This window comes from Heterodontus francisci, chromosome 15 (assembly GCF_036365525.1).
Source record: "Heterodontus francisci isolate sHetFra1 chromosome 15, sHetFra1.hap1, whole genome shotgun sequence".
Classification (NCBI taxonomy): domain Eukaryota; kingdom Metazoa; phylum Chordata; class Chondrichthyes; order Heterodontiformes; family Heterodontidae; genus Heterodontus; species Heterodontus francisci.
The window spans coordinates 88073484-88098431 of record NC_090385.1 but is presented as its reverse complement, the minus strand read 5'-3'; the positions used below and the strand labels follow the sequence as shown (position 1 = coordinate 88098431).

General features: G+C 41.5%; 1 protein-coding gene across 1 annotated transcript in view; it reads right to left on the bottom strand.

The window, feature by feature from the left end:
- Positions 1–24948, bottom strand: part of si:ch211-26b3.4 (connector enhancer of kinase suppressor of ras 2) — an 867895-nt gene that overhangs the window by 173113 nt on the left and 669834 nt on the right. Inside the window, exon 15 of the mRNA XM_068047793.1 lies at positions 21471–21505. Within this exon, the coding sequence (XP_067903894.1) occupies positions 21471–21505 (35 nt within the window). The remainder of the gene's footprint in view (positions 1–21470; positions 21506–24948) is intronic.

The window sequence follows — 24948 nt, the reverse complement described above, 5'->3', positions numbered from 1 at the left end:
TCTCCTTTATGATATGTCTGTAAGATTAATATAATAAAAGCTGACCATCCCTCACTATTCACTGTAACACCCCAGGAAATGAAAATAGAAAAGAAACCCCAGGAGAGGCAAGAAATCACAATGTTTCTGTTAAAATATCACAATAATATAAAGAGCAAGTGTAGGACATAAATTATTTTGAGCTTTGAAATCCTACAGCCCAGGAGACCATTCAGCTCACTGTATATGAGCTGGCTCTTTGAAAGTGCTATCCAATTAGTTTCACTGCCCTGCCCATCACTCTCCTTTTCAAGTATATATCTAATTCCCTTTTGAAAGTTACTATTGAAATGCTTCCACCATCCTTTCAGACAGTGCATTCCGTAGCAACTCGCTGCATTAAAAAATGTTTCCTCATCTCCCCCAGTTCTTTTGGCAATTACCTTAAATCTGTATCTTCCGGTTACCAATCCTCCTCCAGTGGAAACAATTTCTCCCTATCTACTCTATCAAAACCATTCATACTTTTGAACACCTCAATAAATCCCCTTTTAAGCTTCTCTAGTCTCGTCATGTAGCTGTAATCCATCATCTTAATACCAATCTAGCAAATCTCTTCTGCACCCTCCCCAAGGCTTTGATATCCTTCTTAAAGTATGGTGCCCAGAGATGGACATAATACTCCAGCTGAGATCTAACCAGTGATTTATAAAGGTTCATCATATCTTCCTTGCTTTTGTACTGTAATCCTCTGTTTATAAAGTCTAGGACCACATTTGCTTCTTTAACAGCCTTATCAACTTGTCCTGCCACCTTCAAAAATGGATGGATGTAGTTCTAGTTTCAATCCTGACAGCAACCTGCAGAATAACATGCAGAGTACCAGATGTTAAAAAAAATCTTTTGTTGGAGTGTTACATATTATCTCATTGGAATGTGTTGCTATTAAAGAAAAATTGGCCCAGAAATTTATGCTGTGATTAGAAACACTCAACACGGTCATCTAAAATTTCTCTTACTTGAGTGAGGGCATGAATTCTGGTTAATATAAATGGTTTAACAGCCCTGATAAAGGAGCAGAGAGGGAGAACAAGTAAGATGAAATACAAAAACAAAAAATGCTGATGTTGGAAATCAGAAATAAAAAAATGGTTCTGGAAATGCTCAGCAGGGCAGTGAAGTTGATGTTTCAGAATAGATGTGCGTGGAGGACGAAATCCAATAAATGAAGGAAGGCTGGCCTTACATGAGTAGACATACTGAAATGGATGATAATGCGATAAATATAATTCACCCGTAGTTCAATGCTCTGTGTCACAAAACGTACCAACAAATACATTAGGTTGCAACAGTGGTTAGCTCTCCCTCAAGTTTGCCTCTGCGTTTGATAAGATCCCACTGTTCCCAAACCCATTACAAAATCAAATTAAGCAAATCAATATCCAATTTCAGTAGAACCAATAGAATTCTACTGGTTGTAAAGGAAAGATGTTAAGTAAAATATAGATGTAAAATCGGTGAAATTCAGAGCAATGGAATTATTTCAGATTATTATTTGCTGTAGACTTTGCCAATCAGAATATGCTCTGCTTGACATCACAACATGATAAATTTTATTTTTTCTAACTTCTCTTAGGCTCAACTTGGAGATGTGTTTCCATCTAGCACTGTTTTACTGAAATTGGTCCCCTTTACACTCACAATATTATATATTTCTCCGACTCTGTATAATATAAAGGGAAGATTGCTTTGAATTTGTGCGGGAAAGTGATTTGACAGTCAAATCAGGTTCAACTGCATCTGAAGTTAAAACTCTTCAGGTTGGTGTGTGGAATCTCACTGTTTTTGAAAATTTTATGCAGTCAAGAACAAATGCAGGTTCCAACCCCGATGGTGTTGACTGGCCACATACTGTTGCGATCTTACGAGAGCCGGCCAATTAAAAGGCCACCTGCATGTTCGTCGTCCAATTGAGGACAGTGGGCAGGTTCCCAAGGTGGGAGGCCCAGTCAGAGGGCCCAAAGTTCTGGATGCTCGGAAGCTCCACTGGGCGCTGCTAAGACAGGCAGGATACTGTGAGGATGCTTCAAGATGGAAGCATTCTCTGAAGAGTCCTTAAAATTTAAAATTCACTGAGGCCAATGCTGTCAGGCCATCAGCGTACAGGGAAAATCCCTCCACAGGATGGCTATGGGGCTCTCATGCCAGCAGTTCCATGCTGGGGTAATTAAGAGGAGGTGCCGATGGCCCCCCCAGCCTGCTGCCGGGAGGCCGCCTTCCTGTGGGGCTCCAGTCTCATCAGGAGGCCTGTACGCCATTGGGAGGATCCCGGCGGTGCCATAACCATGCCCTCAATTGGCCCCTTAGTGGGCCTAACTGACTACTTGCCACTGCCGATTGATCGGAGGTGGGAATGCATTGGGTAGTTGACCCGATGCGCTAATTCCCAAGTTTTCTCCCAGCCCCGCCTCCGAGCCCACCTCCCCGGGGCCCGGAAGATTCCATCCCATGTCTGCTGCAGGTACATAGTACTAAAACCACAAGAAGAATGTGTAGAAGCATAAGGGGTACATTTGGGAAGGATAAGGCCAGGGTTAGGCCTCCCCTGTCAAGTGCACATTAGTAAATTGCAGCAGCACTGCCCCTGACAATAATGGATGGAAAATGGTGAGGGTTACTCTTGGTTTGCTGATATCCACTCTGAGTCTCTGCACCTGGCGTGCACATTGGACAATCTATCCTCTTATCAGTGTCAGTACGTTATATCCTCAGACCCATGTTGGGAGTCAGCATAAGAGAAGAAAGGCCCTGGGGAATTAATGGAAATTCCACCTGAAAGTGTAATTTCATGAAGCTGCCTATTGATTAACAAAAAATAAAGTATGTGCACTGATGGCAGTATCCCTGTCCTCATGCAAGCAATTTCCACTCTGATTTCTTTTTGTGAGTATAATGAGATGCACCATAGACACACCACTGAGGTACAGAACCCAGGCGTGTGGAGAATCTGACCAGGAAATCATGGATCCACATGACTTCACTGCAGTGTAAACAGAGATACTGCTTTACAATGAGTAATTCAGTCAAATCCCATTTGTAGTCTGGGATTTTTGCCAGTGTTTTGGCATAACATTCCACCAATTAGTCTATTTAAAATTAGGCCAACTAATCCAAAGTGATTGAATAAATCAAGTTTTCATTACGTGGGATTATGAGATTTTCATCATATATGCTACGATTCCCAAATTGATATTTTACTGCAGGTGGAGAGGTTAAACAAACCTGTTTAAAATATTTAAATTAACTTGCAGACTTTATCTGAAAATTGTATTTCTTTAAAACTTTGGATTTTGATTTTTGTAGACATTGAACTAAATTATATCCATGGCAATCGTCATCGATAACTTGAAAATTTTATATTTACACTGAACAATGACCCAAAGCACCAAAATAAAAGCAAAATACTGCAGATGCTGGAAATCTGAAATAAAAACAAGAAATGCTGGAGATACTCAGCAGGTCTGGCAGCATCTGTGGAGAGAGAAGCAGAGTTAACGTTTCAGGTCAGTGACCCTTCATCAAAACTTAGTCTTGATTTGGTGCCACCCTGCCCCATCCGGAGTCAGACCAGGATTCCCCCTTAAACTGCATGGCATTGTTGTAACTGAATCATAGGAGCCCATCGTGCTAGTGCTGGATCTTAGAAAGAAATATTCAATTCATCCTATCTCTCCAGTTCTTTTCCCATAGCGCTGCAAATTCAAGTAAATATCCAATTCCCTTTTAAGAATTACTATTGGATCTGCATTCCAGTTCATAAGAACTTGCTTCATAAAAAAAAATTCTCCTCATCTTCCCTTTTGGTTCATTTGCCAATTATCTTCAATCTGTGTTTTCTGGTTACTGACATCCCTGCCAGTGGAAACAGTTTCTCCCTACCTACTCAATCAAAAGCCATCATAATTTTGAACACCTCAATTAAAACTCCTCTTATCCTTCTCTGCTCGAAAGAGAATGATTACAGTGGCCTGGATATTTACAGGGACAGGTTATGTCGGCTGGTGGGGGTGGTGGGGGGGTGTAGGGTGTGGGTGCTGAGTTACTGAAGGAAAACCCCTGGCTTAAAACTCAAGAGCCTGTATCTCTTGTGTTTAGAGTCATAGAGTTATACAGCACAGAAACAGGCCCTTCTGCCCATCGTGTCTGTGCCGGCCATCCAGCACCTAACTATTCTAATCCCATATTCCTGCACTTGGCCCGTAGCCTTGTATGCTATGGCATTTCAAGTGCTCATCTAAATACTTCTTAAATGTTGTGAGGGTTCCTGCCTCTATCACTTCTTCAGGCAGTGTGTTCCAGATTCCAAACACCTGCTGGGTGAAATTTTTTTTCCTCAAATCTCCCCTAGACCTCCTGCCCCTTACCTTAAATCTATGCTCCCTGGTTCTTGACCCCTCCGCTAAGGGAAAAAGTTTCTTCCTATCTAACCTATCAATGCCCCTCATAATCTTGTACACTTCAATCAGGTCCTCCCTCAGCCTTCTCTGCTCCAAGGAAAACAACCCTAGCCTTTTCAGTCTCTCTTCATAGCTGAAATGCTCCAGGCCAGGCAATATCCTGGTGAATCTCCTCTGCACCCTCTCCAGTGCAATCACATCCTTCCTATAGTGTGGTGACCAGAACTGTACACAGTACTCCAGCTGTGGCCTAACTGACAGGTTCCCTCCCATAAGTCAGCCTCATTGATAAGCTTGGTTTCCAGTTGGGTGGGGAGGACTCCGGAGCAGGCTTCAGGAGTCGGTAGATCCAATTGCAAACCCTGGGGTGGGGGGTATAATCTGATTCCTATGTCTTTTTATGGGGGACCGAGCTTGGAGAGCAGGGCGGTTGCACGCCTGCTACTCCTGGCCCAAAAACAGTGCTGTAAAGGCACTTAGTTTCTCTACAAAGCTTTCCTTGCCTCCTTTCAGTTGCCGGGTTTCCTGAGGGTTGAAAACTCCGACAGCCACTGTAAAACCTGCAGAGCAGGTTAAATCAGAGTCTGCCAGCCTCATTAAAACATATACATTGCAAACCCGCCTCCTGAGAGCGGATAGGCTACATGTCCTCTATACCCCCTCCATTAAACGCGGAGGTTGGTGGGTTGGGTCAAGCTTCAGATTTTTAAAATTTTAATATCTGTCCTGACCCCAACCCATCCATTTTTGGATTTCAAAATTCAGCCCAGCTTCTCTAGTCTGTCCACGTAACTGAAGTCCAACATCCCTAGCACCATTTTGGCAAATTTGCTCTGAACTCATTCTGTCAGAAGCAAGATGAAGTGAAGGGAGTTGCTGTATAAACGTGGCTAGATGCTGGATACCAACGCAGCAACAGTTGAGATATTTCATAAACTCAGGTTAAGTAAATCAGGTCTAAATGGGACATTTTACCTAAAGAGCTGCAAAATGTGTGTTATTAGCAGGTCTATAAGTGCAAAATGACCTGGTTTACAGCCAGTGGTAAGGAAAGTGACTTCATGGACCAGTCCAAACATGAACCTTACTAGTTTTGGAAATCACTTCATTCGTCTCTGAAAGTTAGATGAAACGTTTGGGAAAACTGGCATTAAAAGTCATGCGGTCTGGCAAAATCTGATTGGTGGACGAGACAGAGGGATGTGGGCTTCTGTTGGAACCAATGGTTGGTGGGGGGGTACTGGAGTAAAAGGCTTCAAACCCTTCCTGTCCTCTTCATTCTTTTACTTCAAGGGATCCTACTCAAGAGTTTCCTTCTGCAGTCCAACAGTTGGATTTGGTGACGGGCTAAGAATATTGAGGGCTGCAATTTTTGTATTTATTTACCTGTTCATCATAATTCATAACACACAGTATCAGTTATGGATACTAAGATATGAGTTGCATTTTATAACTAATTAAAGTTATCTTTTTAAAAAGTGGACAATGTGCTGCAAAATGGCCACTGAAGATCAGATGATCTGGCCTGTGTATTCAAAAATTGCCTCATTGTCTTGAAAGGACAAAAAGATACATTCCAGACTAAAAGGTGTTGACTACACCTATCCTGAAACCATCAAGAGACATTATTGAATTGAATGAATTTATTCTGAGACAACGAAGATGTGAAGTAGACATACAAACATGTGAATTAAGAGCAGGAGTAGGCCACTCAACCCCTCGAGCCTTCTCCACCATTCAATAAGATCATGGCTGATTTGATTGTGACTTCAATGCCACATTTCCGACTACCCCTGATAACCTGCTTACTTATCAAGAATCTATCTACCTTTGTCTTAAAAATATTTAAAGACTCTGCTTCCACTGCCTTTAGAGGAAGAGAGCTCCAAAGACTCACGAGCCTCTAAGAGAAAAAATGTCTCCTCATCTCTGTCTTAAATGGGTAGCCCTTTATTTTTGAACAGTGACCCCTAGTTCTAGATTCTCCCACAAGGGGAAACATCCTTTCCACATCCACCCTGTCAAGACCTCTCAGGATCTTATATGTTTCTATCAAGTCACCTCTTACAAGCCTAGTCTGTCCAACTTTTCCTCATTAGGCAACCCGCCTATACCAGGTATTAGTCTAGCAAACCTTCTCTGAACTGCTTCCAACACATTTACATCCTTCCTCAAAGAAGGAGACCAATACTGTACACAGTACTCCAGATGTGGTTTCACCAATGCAATGCATAACAGGAGCATAACCTCCCTACTTATGTATTCAGTTCCCCTCGTAATAAACAATTACATTCTATTAACTTTCCTAATTACTTTCTGAACCTGCACACTAACCTTTTGCGATTCATGCACTAGGACACCCAGATCCCTTTGTATCTCAGAGTTCTGCAATCTCTCACCATTTAGATAATTTGCTTCTCTTTTATTCTTCCTGCCAAAATGGACAATTTCACATTTTCCCACATTCTACTCCATTTGTCAGATCTTTGCCCACTCACTTAACCTATCTATATCCCTTTGTAGCCTCCTTATGTCCTCTTCACAACTTACTTTTCAACCTATCTTTGTGTCATCAGCAAATTTAGCAACCATACCTTTGGTCCCTTCATCCAAGTCATTTATATAAATTGTAAAAAGTTGAGGCCCCAGCACGGATCCCTGTGGCACACCACTTGTTACATCTTGCCAACCAGAAAACACATCATAACTGAATGATACTCATCCAGACATTTTTGGATGGTCATGGATTCCACATCCCGGTCCATTATGTGGATGCACCAGAGGAAAAGACCATGTGTCAGGTACCAGAAATGCTAATATGATGAATTGTGACTTTAATAGGTAATCCTCTGGAGAGAGAGGGAGAGATCATAGGCACATCACAGAAGGCAGTCGAGCCAGGGCTGTGGAAAGATCCAGGCTAAACAAGAAGAAGAAGCCCTACTGCTGATTCTACACTTCAACTTGGTGCAGCAGAGAACTGAAGTGACCACCACCTCCAATCTGAAATCTTAACCACCAGAAATATACAACACCTCGACAAGATCAAGACTATAAACACCCAGGCCTGCAACTTTAAAAGAGACTGTCCTACTTAGAGGATTCAACAGGTTTACCGTAAACCATGAACACCCATCACACCTTGAACTCTTACCCTTTACTTTCTATCTATCTTCTCTTGAGAGTGCATATGAGAGTGACTGTGTACATGAGTGGTGTTGTAAACATTTCGGGGAATGAATATTGTTTAATTAGTAGTTAATCTTCAGTTTTAAATCTACAAGAAAACCTGGCAATGTCTGTTAATTTGGCAAGTAAAACACTCAGAGGCTAACTTATCACTTTAAACAAAACACGGGAACCACCCACACCCCTTACCACCTGTCTGGAACAATGTAAAGTCATTAAATCACATTAAATCTGATGAGGTAACCTAAGAATGTGAGTTATGTTGTTAAGAAACAGACTGACAACACAATTTTGATTTGTGCTCTGTACCAAGTGAAATAGTCATTTTTCTGCCTTCAGTAAACTACTACCATTTTTATCTTGTCTGGCATTGCACCTGGATTTGGTAATCAAGAGGGAAAGGATATGAATATGAATATGTGATTGAAAAGAAGACCCAGACATAAGGAGTAGCTTTATGATTTGGCTGGTACACAATATTGCCATATTGGCCTTAAATTCTATTTCTTGGTTGGGTGACATCATTAGAATGAAATACTTGCATTTATATAGCGCCTTTCATGGCACAATACATTCCAAAGCACTTTATAGTCAATGAAGTACTTTTTGAAGAGCAGTCACTGTTGTAATATAGGAAACATGACAGCCAATTTGTGCACTACAAGTTTCCACAAACAGCAATGTAATAATGATCAGATTATTTGTTTTTGTGATCTTGATTGAGGGATAAATATTGCGCAGGACACTGGGGAAAACTCCTCTGTTCTTCTTTGAAATAGTGCCATGGGATTTGTTATGTCCACCTGAGAAAGGGCCTCAGTTTAATGTCTCCTCTGACTGCCAGTACCCCCTCACCACTATACTGAAGTATGAGCCTAAATTTTGCATTTAGGTCCCTGGAGTGGGTGTTAAACCCACAACCTTCTAACTCAGGGATAAGAGTGCTATTGACTGAGCCACAGCTAACACACAGTAAAGCAATTGCTAAATAAATAACCAGCTACACTAAACTGAAGTCACCCTGAGAACATTGCCAAGTTATGAAAGAACATTCTTGGGTTATTAAACAATGAGTTTCAACACCTTAACCGGTTATTACATATGACAAGAAATTCAACTTATTTTTAATCTTCTGAAATAACCAATCATCTTAAATCCTTCAAGTATTAATTCTCACCTTTGAAATATATAAAACAAATTCATTATACCATAAGAAACAGGAGCAGGAGTAGACCATATGGCACCTCGAGCCTTCTCCGCCATTCAATATGACCATGACTGATTTTCTGTCTCAACTGTATTTTCCTGTCCCCTCCCCATATCCCCAGATTCTGAGATACCAAAAAAAATCTATCTCAGCCTTGAATATACTCAATGATGGAGCATCCACAACCCGCTGGGGTAGAAAATTCCAAAGATTCCCAACCCTCCGAGTGAAGAAATTTCTCCACATCTCAGTCCTAAATGATCGACCCTTTCTCCTGAGACTGTGCTTTGTGTTCCAGATTCCACAGCCAGGGGAAACAATCTCTCAGTGTCTACCCGGTCAAGCCCCTTCAGAATCTTGTATGTTTCAATGAAATTCTTCTAAACCTGAGAATATAGGCCCATTTACTCAGCCTCTCAAGAAAGGCTAATCCTCTCAGCCCAGGAACCAATCTAGTGAATCTTCGCAGTACTGCCTCCCAATGCAAGTATATTCTTCCTTAGATAAGGAGATACTGAGACTAAAACTGAGCACAGTGTTCCAGGTGTGGACTCACCAAAGCCCTATATAATTGTCACAGGACTTCCTTGTTCTTGTACTTCAATCCCCTTGCAATAAAGACCAACATGCCATTTGCCTTCCTAATTGTTTGCTGTGCCTGCATGTTAACTTTCTTTGTTCCTTGTACGAGTATACCCAAGTCCCTCTGAACATCAACATTCAGAAGTTCCATGCCTTTTAAAAAAATATTCTGCTTTTCCAATCACACTTCCCCACATTATACTCTATCTCCCATCTTGTTGCCCACTCACTTAACCTCTCTATATCTCTGCAGCTTTGTTGTGTGCTCCTCACAGCTTACATTTCCACAAAGCTTTATATAGTCATCATACTTACTTTCAGTTTCTTCATCAAAGTCATTAATATAGACTGTAAATAGCTGAGGCCCCAGCACTGATCCTTGAGACACTCCACTAGTTACAGACTGCCAGCTTGAAAATTCCCTGTTTGTTCCTACTCCTCGACTTCATGTCTGTTAACCCATCCTCTATCTATACCCCCAACTTCATGAGCCCTTATCTTCTGTGTTAACCTTTTGTGTGGTGCCTTGTCGAATGTCTTTTGGAAATCCAAGTATACTAAATCTACTGGCTCCTCTTTATTTATCCTACTAGTTATGTTTTCAGAAAACTCGGACAAATTTGTCAAACATGATTTCCCTTTCATAGAACTATTTTGACTCTGTCTGATAATACCATGATTTTCTAAGTGCATTGTTAAGACTTCCTTAATAATAGATTCCAGCATTTTCCTGATGACTGATGTCAGGCTAACTGGTCTGTTTTCTCTCTCCATCCTTTCTTGAATATTACATTTGCTAACTTAAAGTATGCTGGGACCATTCGTGAATCCAGGGAATTTTGGAAAATCCCCTCATACCCATGCTTTGCTTAAGTTAAAGATTCTTGATTTGCACTTGTGTATGTCACTCTCAAACTTAATATGGAATAGAATTTTAGCATGATCACTTTTTCACAGAGGATTTTTTTACTATGAAATTACTAATTAACCCTGCCTCATTACACAGTACTAGATCGAAAATATCTTTATCGCTAGTTGGTTCTACAACATACTGTTCCAGGAAACTGTCGCAAAAGCATTCTACAAACACATCTTCCAGACTACCTTTGCCAAATTGATTTTTCCACTCTGTATGATGCCTAAAGTCTCCCATGATTATTGCATTGCCTTTGTTACAAAATCTCCAATTATTTCTTGCTTAATGCTCTGTATAATGGTATAACAACTGGTAGGGGCCTATAAACTACTTCCAGCAGTATTTTCTGAGCCTGATTATTCGTAATCTCCACCCACACTGATTCTACTTCCTGATCTCCTAAGCCAAGATCCTTTCTCACTACTCTCCTTATGTCATCCTTTACTGTCAGGGCTATGCCTTGTCTCCTTCCAATGTGCCTGTATTTTCGAAATGTTTTGTACCCTGGTATATATATTTCCGAACCTTGGTCACCTTGTAACCAACCACGTCTCTTTAATAGTTATTATATCAAACCCTTTTATTTCTATTTGCACTGCTAGTTTGTCTATCTTATTACAAATGCTTCGTGCATTCAGATAAAAAGGCTTTTTTTATTACTCTTCTTTGCATGGACCTTATTCGCTGATGCAATATTGGCATTAAACTCTCTGCCCCTTCCTGTCCCACTCTGCTTGTCTTATCCAAATCACTACACTGCTCTGTTGCTTCTATTTTTCTCTTTAGATTTCCAAATTTGCCTTAAACAGACCACTGCCCCCTGCCCCTTTTTATTTTAAAGCCCTATCCACAGCCCTTGTTATACTTCGGGGGGACATGGTCCAACTGATGAAGTGGGCAGACACATGGCACATTGAAATTTACACAGAAGTCTGAATTGCTATATTTTGGTAGGAAGAATGAGGAGAGGCAATATCAACTAAATAATACAATTTTAAAGGGGGTGGAGGAAAAGGCAGACCTTGGGATGTATGTACAGACTTCTTTCAAGGTGGCAGGGTAAGCTAAGGAGGTTGTGCGAAAGTATATGGGATCCTTAGCTTTATGAATAGAGGAGTAGAGTACAAAAGTGAAGAAGTTATAATGAACCTTTATAAAACACTGATTACCTTCAGTTGGAATGCTGTGTTCAATTCTGGGCACCACACTTTCGGAAAGATGTTGAGGCCTTAGAGAAAGTGCAGAAGAGATTTACTAGAATAGTGTGAGGGATGAGGGTCTTCAGTTTTGTGGAGAGGCTGGAGAAGCTAAGGTTGTTCTCTTTAGAGCAGAGATGATTAAGAGGTGGTAGTGGTGGTTCAGTTAGTAGTACTCTCACTTCTAAGTCAGAATGTTTGTGGGTTCAAGCCCCAGTCCAGAGACTTGGAGCAGGATTTCCCATTTTGGGTCGGGACACTGACGCTGGGGTCAAATGCAGATCCTGACCCTACACCCTGTCGGAAGCAGTAACCCAACATTGCTTTTTTGATGGATTTGCCAATTAGTGGCCAGAGGGCACGGTCACCGAATTAAGGACGGTGGACAGGCTCCTGAGGCTCTTATAAATTAAATGGACACTCCTCCTTCCGCCTTCCCTTGCTATTTTATGGGTCCCCATACTACCCTGTCTGTCCCTACAGGTCTGATAAAAGTCATCTCATTCAGTCAATGATCAAAAGTTTGGTCAAAGTGGTAGGTTTTAAGGATTGTGTTAAAGAGGAAAGTGAGTAGATAGATGGAGAGGAGTAGCAAGGGAATTCCAGAGCTTAGGGCCCAGGCAGCTGAAGTTATGACCCTCATTGGCAGAGCGATTAAAATCAGGGATGTCCAAGAGGCCAGAATGAGATGAGTGTAGATATCCTGAAGGGTTGTGGGGCTGGAGGAAATTACAGAGATAGGGAGGGGCGAGACCATGGAGAGATTTAAAAATAAGGATGAAAATGTTAAAATCAAGATGGTGCTTGACTTGGAGCCAATGTGGATCAGCAAACACAGGGGTGATAGGTGAATGGGACTTGGTGTGAGTTAAGACATGAGCAGCAGCGTTTTGGATGACCTCAAGTTTACAGAGGGTAGAATGTAGTAGACCAGCCAGAAGTGCATTGGAATAGTCAAGTCTACAGGTCTGAGGGTTTTAGCATCAGATGAGCTGAAACATGGGTGAAGTTGGGAGATGTTATGGGGAGAAAGCAGGAACAGGTTACTGAGTTGGATGATCAGCCATGATCATAATGAATGGCGGAGCAGGCTCGAAGGGCCTGCTCCTGCTGCTATTTTCTATGTTTCTATGTTACGGAAGTGGAAATAGGTGGTCTTAATGACACCAAGGTTGCGAATAGTCTGGTTTAATCTCAGACAGTTGCCAGAGAGAGGGATGGAGTCGGCAGCTGGGAACAGAGTTTGGAGCAGTGACTGAAAACAATGGCTGCAGTCTTCCTAATATTTAATTGGAAGATAAAGCAGAGGAGCTATCCCCAGTGTACTGGCCAACATTCTTCAATCAGCATCACTGAACAGATTACTTGCTTGTGGGAGCTTGCTAAGAGCAAGTTGGCTACCACATTTCTAACCTTATAACAGTGACTATGCTTCAAAAGTACTTCATTGGCTGTACAGTGCTTTGGGATGTCCTTAGGTTGTGAAAGGTACTATATAAATGCAAATCATGTTTTTGGTGGTGGTGTACAAAACCATGAATAGTTGGGATAGAGTAAATAAGGAGAAACTTCTTCTAGTGGCAGAACAGTCATTAACCAGAGGACACAGATTTAAGATGATTGGTAAAAGAACCAGAGGTGACAAGAGGAAACATTTATTTACACAATGAATTACTGTGACCTGAAAGGATGGCAGAAGCAGATTCAATAGTAACATGGAAAAAAGAATTAGATAAATACTTGAAGGCAAAAAAATTAACAGGGCTATGGGGAAAGAACAGTGGAATGGGACAAACTGGATTGCTCTACCAAAGAGACAGCACAGGCACAATGGGTCAAATGGCCATCTTCTGTGCTTTATCAATCTCTGATTCTATGATCCTAAATACTAATTTAAAGTGCTGGGAAGAAAGAATGTCCTTTAGAGGTCAAAGACAGAAACAATTTGGTTGGAATTAAGAAATGGTAAAGGAACTATTATGCTACTTACCAAATAGTGGGAAGGAGATAGGGAGCAGATTTGGAAGGATATTACTTCGAGGTGCAAGAACTATACAGTAGTAATAATGGGAGCTTTTAAGAACTCCAATATTGATTAGGGCAATGATTGTGTTAAGAATAGAGCAGCAGAGGAATTTCTGAAGTGTATTTAAGAGAATATTCTTGATCTGTATATTCAAATCCCCCACAGCAGCTGCAGATTTTAAATTCAGTTAGTTAAATAAAATTGGAATAAAAAACTAGCATCAATAATGGTGACCATGTAACTCCCGGATTGTCATAAAAACCCAAGTGGTTCACCAATGTCCTTTAGGGAAAGAAATCTGCTGTCCTTATCCAGTAAGGCCGATATGTGACACCAGATCCACAGCAGTGTGGTTGACTCTTAACTGCCCTCTGCAATGGCCTAGCAAGCCATTCAGTTGTATTCAATAAGGCAGATCACCAACATTTTCTCAACGGAAAGTAGGGATGGACAATAAATGCTGACATTACCAGCAATGTTCACATCCTATGAATTAATTTTTTAAAAATTGGGAAATGTCACAGTGGAGGAGTATCTGTGGATCATAATTTCATAAGCTTTAGATTAGTTATGGAGTAGAACAAGGAGAAATCAAGAATAAAAATACTTAACTGGAGGAAAGCTGATTTCAACAAATTTCAACAACCAGGATCTGGCCCAGGTTAACTAGAGTCAAAACAAGAAATGCTGGAACCACTCAGCAGGTCTGGCAGCATCTGTGAAAAGAGAAGCAGAGTTAACGTTTCGGGTCACGTCACTGACCCGAAACGTTAACTCTGCTTCTCTTTTCACAGATGCTGCCAGACCTGCTGAGTAGTTCCAGCATTTCTTGTTTTTATTTCAGATTTCCAGCATCCACAGTATTTTGCTTTTAACTAGAGTCAAAGACCGGCAGGCCGAAATACAATACAGCAATGGGAGGTGTTTAAAGAGGAGATGGTTTGGGTACATTCCCACAATAGAGAAATGGCAACCAAAGCCCCTGGATGACGAAGGTGTTATAAGGTAGGATGAAGCAAAAAAAAAAGGGGTTGTATGACAGATGTTAGCTTGATTATACAAGGGAGAATCAGACTGAATATAAAAACTACAAAGGAGAAATGAGAAAGGAAATAAGAGAGGCAAAGAGACAGTATGAGAATAGATTGGTGACTAACATAAAGATGAATCCAAAGATAGGCATATCAACTGTATAACAGTTGTCAGAGGAATGCTGGGGTTGATGAGGCACCAAAATGGAGATCTACTGATGAAGGCAAAAGGCATGACTGAGGTACTAAATGAGTACTTTGCATCACTATTTACCAAGGAAGAGGACTTTGCCAAAGATATGATAAATGAGGAGATTGTTGGGACAGGAAATGAGATGCAAATAAAGAGGTACTAGAAAGGCTGGCAGTATTTAAAGTGGATAGTCACCTAGTCCAGATGGGATGCATTCTAGGTCACGGAGTGAAGTGTGAAAGTGCTGGCCACAATCTTCCAACCTTCCTTAGATACAATGATGGTGCCAGAGGACTGGACGATTGCAAATGTTACACACTTGTTCAAAAAAGGGGAGAAGGATATATCTGGCAATTACAGGCCAGTCAGCTTAATGCCAATGATGGGGAAGGTTTTAGAAACAACAATCTGGGAGAAAATAAAGGAGAGTCAGCACGATTTGTTAGGGGCAAAGCATATTTGACTTATTTGATTGAGTTTTTTGATGAGGTAACAGAGAAGGATGATGAGCGCAGTGCAGTTGATGTTCTACGTGTGAACTTTCAAAAGGCATTTGATAAAGTACCACATTATTAGGCTTAGGTTTATGAGCAAAATTGAAGCCCATGGGATAAAAGGGGCAATAGCAGCATTGATACAAAATTGGCTAAGGAATTAAAAACAGAGCTTTGTTTGAATGGATGTTTTTTGGACTGGAGGGTGGTATACCGTGCTGTTCCCTGTGCTTCAGTACTAGGACCACTGCTGTTTTTGATATATAATAATGACTTGGACTTGGGGATACAGGTCATAAATTAGAAACTTGCAGATGACACAAAACTTGGAAGTGTACTAAACAGTGAGGGAGATAGTGATAGACTTCAAGAGGACAAAGACAGGTTGGTGGAAAGGGCAGACACATGGCAAATCAAATACAATTCAGAAAAACGTGACGTCATACATTTTGCTAGGAACAATGAGGAGAGGCAATACAAGCTAAATGATACAAATTTTAATGTATGCAAGAACAGAGAGACTGGGGATGTTTATGCACAAATCTTAAAAGGTGGCAGAAGAGGTTAACAAAGAGTTAATAAAGCTGATGGGATCCTGGCAATTATGAAGGCTTAGGTACAAAAGCCAGGAAATTATGCTAAACCAATATCAAAACCACAATATAAACCACTTCTTCAACCCTAGCTGGAGTATTGGGCGGGATTTCCATTCTAGGATCGGCACCCTGATGTCGCGATCACTTATGGGTCCCAATCCAGCATTGTCTCTTATGGAAATAATCTAATTAGCCTAGAGACATGTTCGCCGTCCAATTAGCGGCAGCGGACGCAGGTAAGAGGCGGGACACAGGCAGTGGTGTGCCTGATTTAAAGGGCAGGCATCACTGAGGTTGTCATTCACCCAAGGAATGTAGGAAGGAGCACAGCAAAGGGCAATGAGAAGGGAGGCAAATGGCACAACAAAGCAAGGAGTGGATGCCAGCTGCACCCCAGCTGGTGCTTCTCTCCAGCAATCCAGGGCGCCATGAAAGAGCTGAGGAGGTGACAGATGGTGATGAAGGGCCCACGCCCCCATGGGGCTCTGTCATCCTCATCCACTTCCACTGCCCCTCCAATGGACGAGGCATCTTGTTATGATCCCCGTGGAGATCAACAAACCAAAAGAACTGAATTTATTGAAAGACCCCAATAAAAAAACAAATGGACAAGGTTTCACTTTTATAACTTTTACTTTAACAATCAAACCAAAATCAACATAAATTAAACATGTATTAACAGACAAATCATAGTCATTTTATATTTTCCAAACTGCACGTCTACTATCAGATACAAGAAAGATAAATCTCACAGATTTACTGGGCAGTCCACTCAGCATATATGGCATTGATTACAGCCACAATGTTCTTCAAAACTCTGAACTTTTTCTGTTACATCTCCAGATTCTGTCTTCCAAGATGCAGTCACCGATTTTCATCTGGCAGCAGTTCCCCTGCTATTGCAAACTTCACGGGTACGGTCTCCACCAAAAATGGCACACTATTCATGAACCTCTTCAGCTCTGCTCATGACAGTCTTGATGGTGAGGATCCACCAGTATTTATTTAAGTCACCGAAAACAGCTGCAGCAAATTGTATTTGCCAATGGCCAGCTCTCAGATTCAGTTTCCACTCTCTGTAACTTGTCGGAAAACTGCCTGCAGCCTGCTTGACCTCTGCAATCTCATGATCTGGGGATGACCCTGGTCAGATGACTCTCTCTCTCAGCTGGTTCCAGCCAGTTCTGTTTCCTCAGAACCCTTATTTTTTTAGTTTCACTGTTAGTTAGGGACTGTGTCAAAAAAACAAGTTTTGGAACTGGAGTCAGTGCACCTAACAGAACACTCAACAAGTCATCTGTTCAAACAACTGCTTGCACACACTCCTCCACTGGTCTTGCAAACCATGGACTCCATCACAATCTGTAGAGTCATACCCTGTGATAGAGACTGACACTGCAGTGATGCTGGTGCAGCAGCCTTTGGAGGTGACTCCCTTGGCATTTCCACAATGAAGCCAACCATCACAGGCATCTCAGGCCCAGACAGGCATTAACGAGCAGTTTGCCTCCACCTCATCCTCTGCCACTGGGGGAACATTTTGTAGGAACATAGGAATGTAGGAACATTGGAAATATGAGCTGGAGTAAGCCATTTGGCCCCTTGAGCCTGTTCAGTCATTCAACTAGATCATGGCTGATCTTCTACCTCAGTGCCATTTTCCTGCACTATCCCCATATCCCTTGTTATCTTTAATATCTAGAAATCTCTCGATCTCTGTCTTGAATATACTCAATGACTGAGCCTTCACAGCCCTCTGGGTAGAGAATTCCAAAGATTCACCACCCTCTGAGTGAAGAAATTCCTCCTCATCTCAGTCCTAAGTGGCATACCATTTATTCTGAGACTGTGTCCTTTGTTTCCAGACACCCCCAGCCAGCGGAAGCATCCTTCCTGCATCTATACTGCCAAGCCCTAGAAGAATTTTGTATGCCTCAATGAGATCACCTCTCATTCTTCTAAAATCTAGAGGCCCAGTCACCTCAATCTCTCCTCATAGAGCAATCCTGCCTTCCCAGGGATCAGTCTGGTGAATCTTTATTGCAAGTATATCTTTCCTTAGACAAGAAGACCAAAACTGTACACAATACTCCAGATGTGGTCTGACCAAGGCGCTATACAATTGCATGTATGACTTCTTTACTCCTGCATTCAAATCCTCTTGCAATAAAGGCCAACATACCATTTGCCTTCCTCATTGCTTGCTGCACCTGCATATCGGCTTTCAGTGACGTATGAACAAGGATACCCACATTCATTTGGACATCAACACTTCCAATCTCTCACCATTTACAAAATCCTCTGCATTTCTGTTTTCCCTACCAAAGGTGTGGCCATGAGGATAGTCCACCACATCGGTAATGTCACTTTGTGGGTCACTTGGGTGTCTCTGATGTAAATGATTTTGCATAGTACTTTGATAAAGCACTGGGCAAGTTGTTGCACTAAGTTAGACTTGTGTATCTTCATTTCATCATGGCGATGGCTACCACAAACCCTCAATGACCTTCAACAAGGACACGCATGTCAGCGACCATCTGCTTAGACAGCACAGCCTTCTGTGGTACTGAAGCTCCGAGATGTCCGGGTAGCATCTCCATTGATGGTAGACTCTCTGCCGAGGCTCTCGCCTTTGTTGCCTTCCTATCCCTTGTTCCTGACCCTGCAACCCTGCTGACTATGGGTCTGCCTCTGCTCCTGGAAATACTGCTCCTCATTGCTAGTCGACTCAGAGTAGCTTAATCACATGTCCCTTTATGTCCTTCCATTCCACTGGAATGTGCAGACTTCCTGAGAGCTCTGTCATGAACTCATGAGGCCTCTAAACAAAGGGACTCCATCCCATCACCCCCCCCCCCCCCCACCTCTCCAAAGATGCACCCCCCAAAATGCTCTTGCCAACATTGAGGAGAGATGACAGATAATTCTCTAGACTCTGCGCAACTGGTTGCCTGTGACTGAGGGATTTTTCTAAGTCTTCCCTCTTTGATGGAGCCTTTTGCTCCTGTCCCATCACTCTGGGCGGCTTCCAACTTTACACCTCCTCCTCCCTGTCATGTTCGGACCCTGTGTGGACCTACTACAAGCTCGTTAAGTGGCTTACATGGCCATTTAGGAATGTCGGGAAGGTTGGCTCTTCTGGTTCTCGTCGGAGTCTTTTAAACTTGGACTGCGCTGGTCCAGTATCGGGAAACCGCATGCCAACACGAGGGGTCTAAGCACCCGCCTGCCCCCAAATTCACCCTCTCAAACAATGAAAAATCCCGCCCATTGTGTCCAATTGTATTCACACTTTAGGAAAGATATGAAGGGTTTGGAGAGGGTACAAAGAGATTTATTAGAATGCTTCCAGGGATGAGGGATTACAGTTAAGTGGATAGATTGCAGAAGTTAGGGTTGTTCTGCTTAGATCAGAAAAGGTGAACAGGAGATTTGATAGAGTTGTTTAAATTCATGAAGGGTTTAGATAAAGTAACTGAAGCAAAATTGTTTCAAATGGTTGGAGAATTGATTTAAGGTCATTGGCAAAAGAACCAGAAGTGATATGAGGAAAAACATTTTTACACAATGAGTGATTAGGATTTGGAATGTTCTGCCTGATAGGGTGGTGGATACATATTCAACAGTAGCTTTCAAAAGGGAATTGGATAAATCCTTGAAGGTGAAAAAAATTGCAGAAATATGGGGAAAGAGCAGGGGAGTGAGACTAACTGGATTGCTCTTCAAAAGAGCTGACACAAACTCAATGGGCTAAATGGTTTCCTTCTGTGCTGTGCTATTCTATCATTCTTTGATTAATGTAGAGATTAAATTTTGGGTTCAAGTCAAAATATTTCTTGACATTTTACTCAAGGTGTGTAAACTGAAGGTTTTAGAAATGGAAATGAACTTGTTTTTCAAGGGAGAGGAACACTGTTAAGATACATTGTAAAATGACACAACAAAAAAAGTATATGTTTCAGAATAGTTAAGACCCTGCAGTCAGTTTTGATTTAGTTGTAAATATCTTGGGTTTTACAATTTAAATTCCCATATAAACATGCAGAGGCTATGCAATATGTGATTGTGTTTTTTGGTACAAATGAAGTGTTTGTGCTATTGATGCTACTTCCAACTGCATTGATTATTTGAACATTGCCACACACCACCTTGTGGTGTCACCATATTATATAACCTATTCCTCTTCACAGAGCAGACAGCCTCGCACAGTCTCTAAACCTTGTGTCACTCATGATGCATTAGTTAGCCTTCAAGCTTCCTTAATTGTGCAATGAAATTTATAGCACTGGATACTGTGAAAAGTAAACTATCAGGAAGCCAGATGTCACACACCGATAACAGAAACAGAATAATCTCTGACAGCAATTACATATCATGTTGTCTGTGTCAGTGCACATTATTTTTATCTCTTCATGAGATGTGGGCGTTGCTGGCAAAGCCAGCATTTATTGCCACTGGTGCCACATATGGTGGTATTGTCTGCTCCGAACTGTTAAGACCAGCATTGGTTACAACCAGGAACAAGTGCACAGTTTGATCCAGATGTTTGCTTTCCACATTTCCTTTCCTGAAGGTGTGCATTCTTCTTGCCCATGTGTGAGTTTTTTCCCACTGCTGGCAGCTGCCCTCCAGCACCTTGCCTGTGTGCCCATTCTTCACATGGTGGTCAATATTGCTGACTATTTAACTGTGGGAGACATCATGAGTTGAGCCTGTTCCTGCTCTCACTTGATATATTTTTTTAATTCTTTCGTGGGATGTGGGCGTCGCAGGCCAGGCCAGCATTTATTGCCCATCCCTAATTGCCCTTGAACTGAGTGGCTTGCTAGGCCATTTCGAGGGCATGTAAGAGTCAACCACATTGCTGTGGATGTGGAGTCACATGTAGGCCAGACCAGGTAAGGACAGCAGATTTCCTTCCCTGAAGGACATTAGTGAACCAGATGGGTTTTTACAACAATCGACAATGGTTTCATGGCCATCATTAGACTAGCTTTTAAATTCCAGATTTATTAATTGAGTTCAAATTCCACCTTCTGCTGTGGTGGGATTCGAACCCATATCCCCAGAGAAATACCTGGGTCTCTGGGTTGCTAGTCCAGTGGCAATACCAGTACGCCACCGCCTCCCCTGTGGGCACTGCTCAGCAGAGGGTGGGTGTCACTGCATTACAAGAATGTGCAAAATTTCCCAGCATGGGGAAGCTGAGCTCAGTTGCCCGACTGCTGGCCGGGCTCGAAGACACATGCTTTTCAATTGTGTGAACTTTTGACCTGCTGCTGTTAGGGTACAGTTATGTTGTCAGTTTCATTTCAATGGGAAGCAGCCTTGAGTGCCCGAAGGCAGTTGAATTCAGGCGACCAATTAGCACACTCAAACTCTGAGGTGTGGGCACCGTTCTTGGGGGCCAGCTTGAGTTTGACTAGCATTCAGTGTATCGCCTGCCTCAAATAAGTTTACAAACATAAATATTACAATGGTCAGGTTTTACTTGATTTTGCATGTCTGCATTAACATACACTCTCTGTCTACATCAAGATGATTCTTTTAGACTTTCAAAAACCAACCATATTTCAAGAAACATATCAGAAGGAAAAGATTTACCTTTCTGTCTCCCCAAGAATAGAATCCCCTGCTCGCTGCAACAAAAGGTGGAAAGAGGAAAAAAAGCTGTGTTAAAGTCTTTACCAGAAATTAAACAAACCCCATTTCCCATCATAAAACATTCGGCGAGGGTGTTCGGACATACCTGAAATGTGAAGTCATAAACCACTGCAGGTATGAACAGCATTTACTGCAGATAAGCAAGCTGAAACAGCACAACAATACGATAAATACTTGCCTGCCACATCTACAGGCTCATATTTACCTTCCTGCTATTACTGGCACTCAGACCTGCTGACAATGTGCTTAATTTATTTTAGTCTGAAGTTAGTGTGATGGAGGGTTGTGGGACTCTCCCCTCCCACGATTTATTTTTCAAACTTGTGACACACCGAGAGTTCCAGATTCTCACTCCTACAGTACAAAATTCACAATAGCTGATATGAGAGTTATAGAAGGGTGGAATGAAAAGAAAAGATGTCCAATTCATTTATTCAGAAGTGTTGGCTGGTTTCTCTGGTATAGTTTCTCAATCTCCTCTGTGTAGAGAGATCCATTCATTCTCTCCTGTTGACACTAAAGCTCTCCCTTTCCAGCCTTACAGGAATAAATTTCCAATTAACTTACCCGATGGAACAATATCCTGCTTATTTCATTGATTAAACTAACTCTTGGAGGTGTTGACATAATCTGATTTCTTGGGGAGAAAGAAGTCGATGTTCTGACTTCTTTGTGACTTTTACCTACCTTATACCAAATCATGTAAGAATTTGCCTTTAAACAGGAAAAAAATGGAAAACTAACTAAACTGTTACTAGTTACAGACACAAATCATGCAAGCTGTAAGCTAACAAGATAATTAAAACCAGTACAACTAAATTTACATAAAATCAATTTTTTTAACAAAATCAACTGACAGAGAAGTATGTTCCATATCATGCGGAAGAATGGATTGAAAATATTTCCTGGCTTACATATAAGGACAATAATAAATAACAATAAATGACAGACAAAGTGTCCCTTCCAAAGTTGCAAAGTGACAAGTGGAAGGGAAGGAAATATAAGATCGAGTCTGAAAATCACTAATTATTTCAACACAAGGCAGTAAATGAGTGAGGAAAAGCAGAAACCAGACAGGTTACAGCCTTCTCATGCTGTCTGAATCCTTACTATAATTGAATGACATTTTAAAAATGGCCATGTGACCTCTACAACATCCTTATAAGTAGCCCTATAATTTTCATCTTCAATTCGAAACTTGTACTGGATTCCAAATAACAGTCCAGACAGCAAAAGATTAATCTCTTCAAACCTGAAATTATGTCATGGGATGCAAACATAAATATTCATCTCCTAATGGACGCTATTTCAAAATGGTTAAGATGGAGGAGGGAGGGATTTTAAACACATTCTCCTCAAGAATGCAATAGTATAATTTTAATGGTCTTCAAGTATTAGTTATGAGATATTTTGGTGTAGTTTCTTTTTCTATTAGGTGCTTTACTAACATTTTTTGTTAACAAATAACCCATAATGTATTGTTAGTGCTACATTTGTATGATGCCGGAATAGAGCTCAGGGCCGGTTAGGGCTCAAGTCTGTGATTCATTCAAAGCACAGAATAAAAGATGCTACACTAGCCCTACCAAAGGATCAGTTGTTAGATGCTTCCCTTTAGAAACAACAACTTGCATTTATGTAGCGCCTTTAATCTAACAAAATGTCCCAAGGCGCTTTAAAACATTACCAAAACAAAAATTTGGCATTGTGCCAGGTATGGAGACATTAGGCCAGATGACCAAAAGCTGATCAAAGAACGAGATTTTAAGGAATGTCTGAAAGAAGGAAAGAGGGGTAGAGAGGCGGAAAGATTTAAGGAGGGAATCCTGGAGCTTAGGGCATGCCTCCAATGGGTGCAGCGATTAAAATTGAGAATAGTCAAGTAGTCAGAATTGGCAGTGTGCAGAGAACTCAAGAGGCTGTAAGACAAGAGGAGATCACAGAAACAGAGAGGGGTGAGGCCATGGAGGGATTTGAAAACAAGGATGATAATTTTAAAATTTATTAAATTAAAATTGCTTAACCAGGAGCCAATGTAGTTCAGCGAGCACAGGGGAGATGGGTGAGTGGGATTTGGTTCAAATTAGGAGACGGGCAGCAGAGTTTTGAATAAACTCAAGTTCGCAGAGCGTAGAACTAGGAGTGGATTAGAATAGTCAGGTATAGAGCTAACAAAGGAATGGATGAAGGTTTCAGCAGCAGAAAAGCTGAGGTCAAGGCAGACTCGGGCAATATTACGGAGGTGGAAATAGGTAGTCTTAGTGAAGGAAACCCATCTTGGGGACAAATATAACAAACACGAATAGCCTGTAAATGTAATGCTCTGATTGTAGAGCCATAATAGTTCACAGCACAGAAAGAGGCCAATTGTCCATCGTGCCTGTTTAACTCTCTGCTACACCAATCCAAAACTAATTCCGCTGGCCTGATCTCTCCCTCTAACTTCCACTGATTCAAATCCTTACCTATTTTACCTGTGCTGGTATCTGGAGGCCCTGGAAGTGTATCAATATTTGCAGAGATTTTCGAGAATGTGTCAATATGTTCAGGGGTTCCCTGCACAGAACATGTTGGAATACGACTGCACCACAGCCTCATGAAAGATGGAGTCTTCAGAGAGGTTTGTCAGACAGTGGGTGTTTTGGTACTTCTCTTTTTGGATTAATGCTCAGCACAGATGAATTAAAATGGAAGATTCCAGTCACATGACACATCCACATTGGTGTCTAAGGTTCTGCACAAAGGTGCTTGAAAAGGCAAAACTGCTTTGTCTAACTGCTTATTATTTATTACCACATCTAATTGTAAGCCAAAATGCAAACACAGTGGTCATTTAGGCTGCTCTCCACGCATTTTTGATTGCCATCATATAATGGGACACATTTCTCAGGCAGAGTGCACCTAATTTCACTTGCTGCAGTATCTTCATACACCTGACCATTCCTCTCAATTTCTCTGTGTGTATTACAGTAAGGTATCCCTCCCCACCCCCTGAACATTGTTACCACACACACATATTAAGATCTGTAAGCTGCATTAGGAACATCGGAACAGGATTAGGCCATTCAGTCCCTCAAGCCTGTTCTATCAATTAAATCACAGCCAATCTGTATCTTAGCTTCATTTACCTGCCTTGGTTCCATAATCCTTAATAACCTTGTCTAACCAAAGTCCATCAGCTCAGTTTTGAAATTTTCAATTGACCTAACATCAATAGCTATCTGGGGGAGAGTGTTCCTGATTTCTCTTTATGTGAACATGTTTACAAAAGGAATTTAAAAATAAGAACCGTTAAGAATGCCTTTCTAGACCACGGTTCCATCAGAGGGTAGAGTTCTATTATGGCCTTAGTTCATTTCATTTCATTCCTGGAATAGATATATTTTTGATTGATGTACGGCAATAGTTCATTACATCG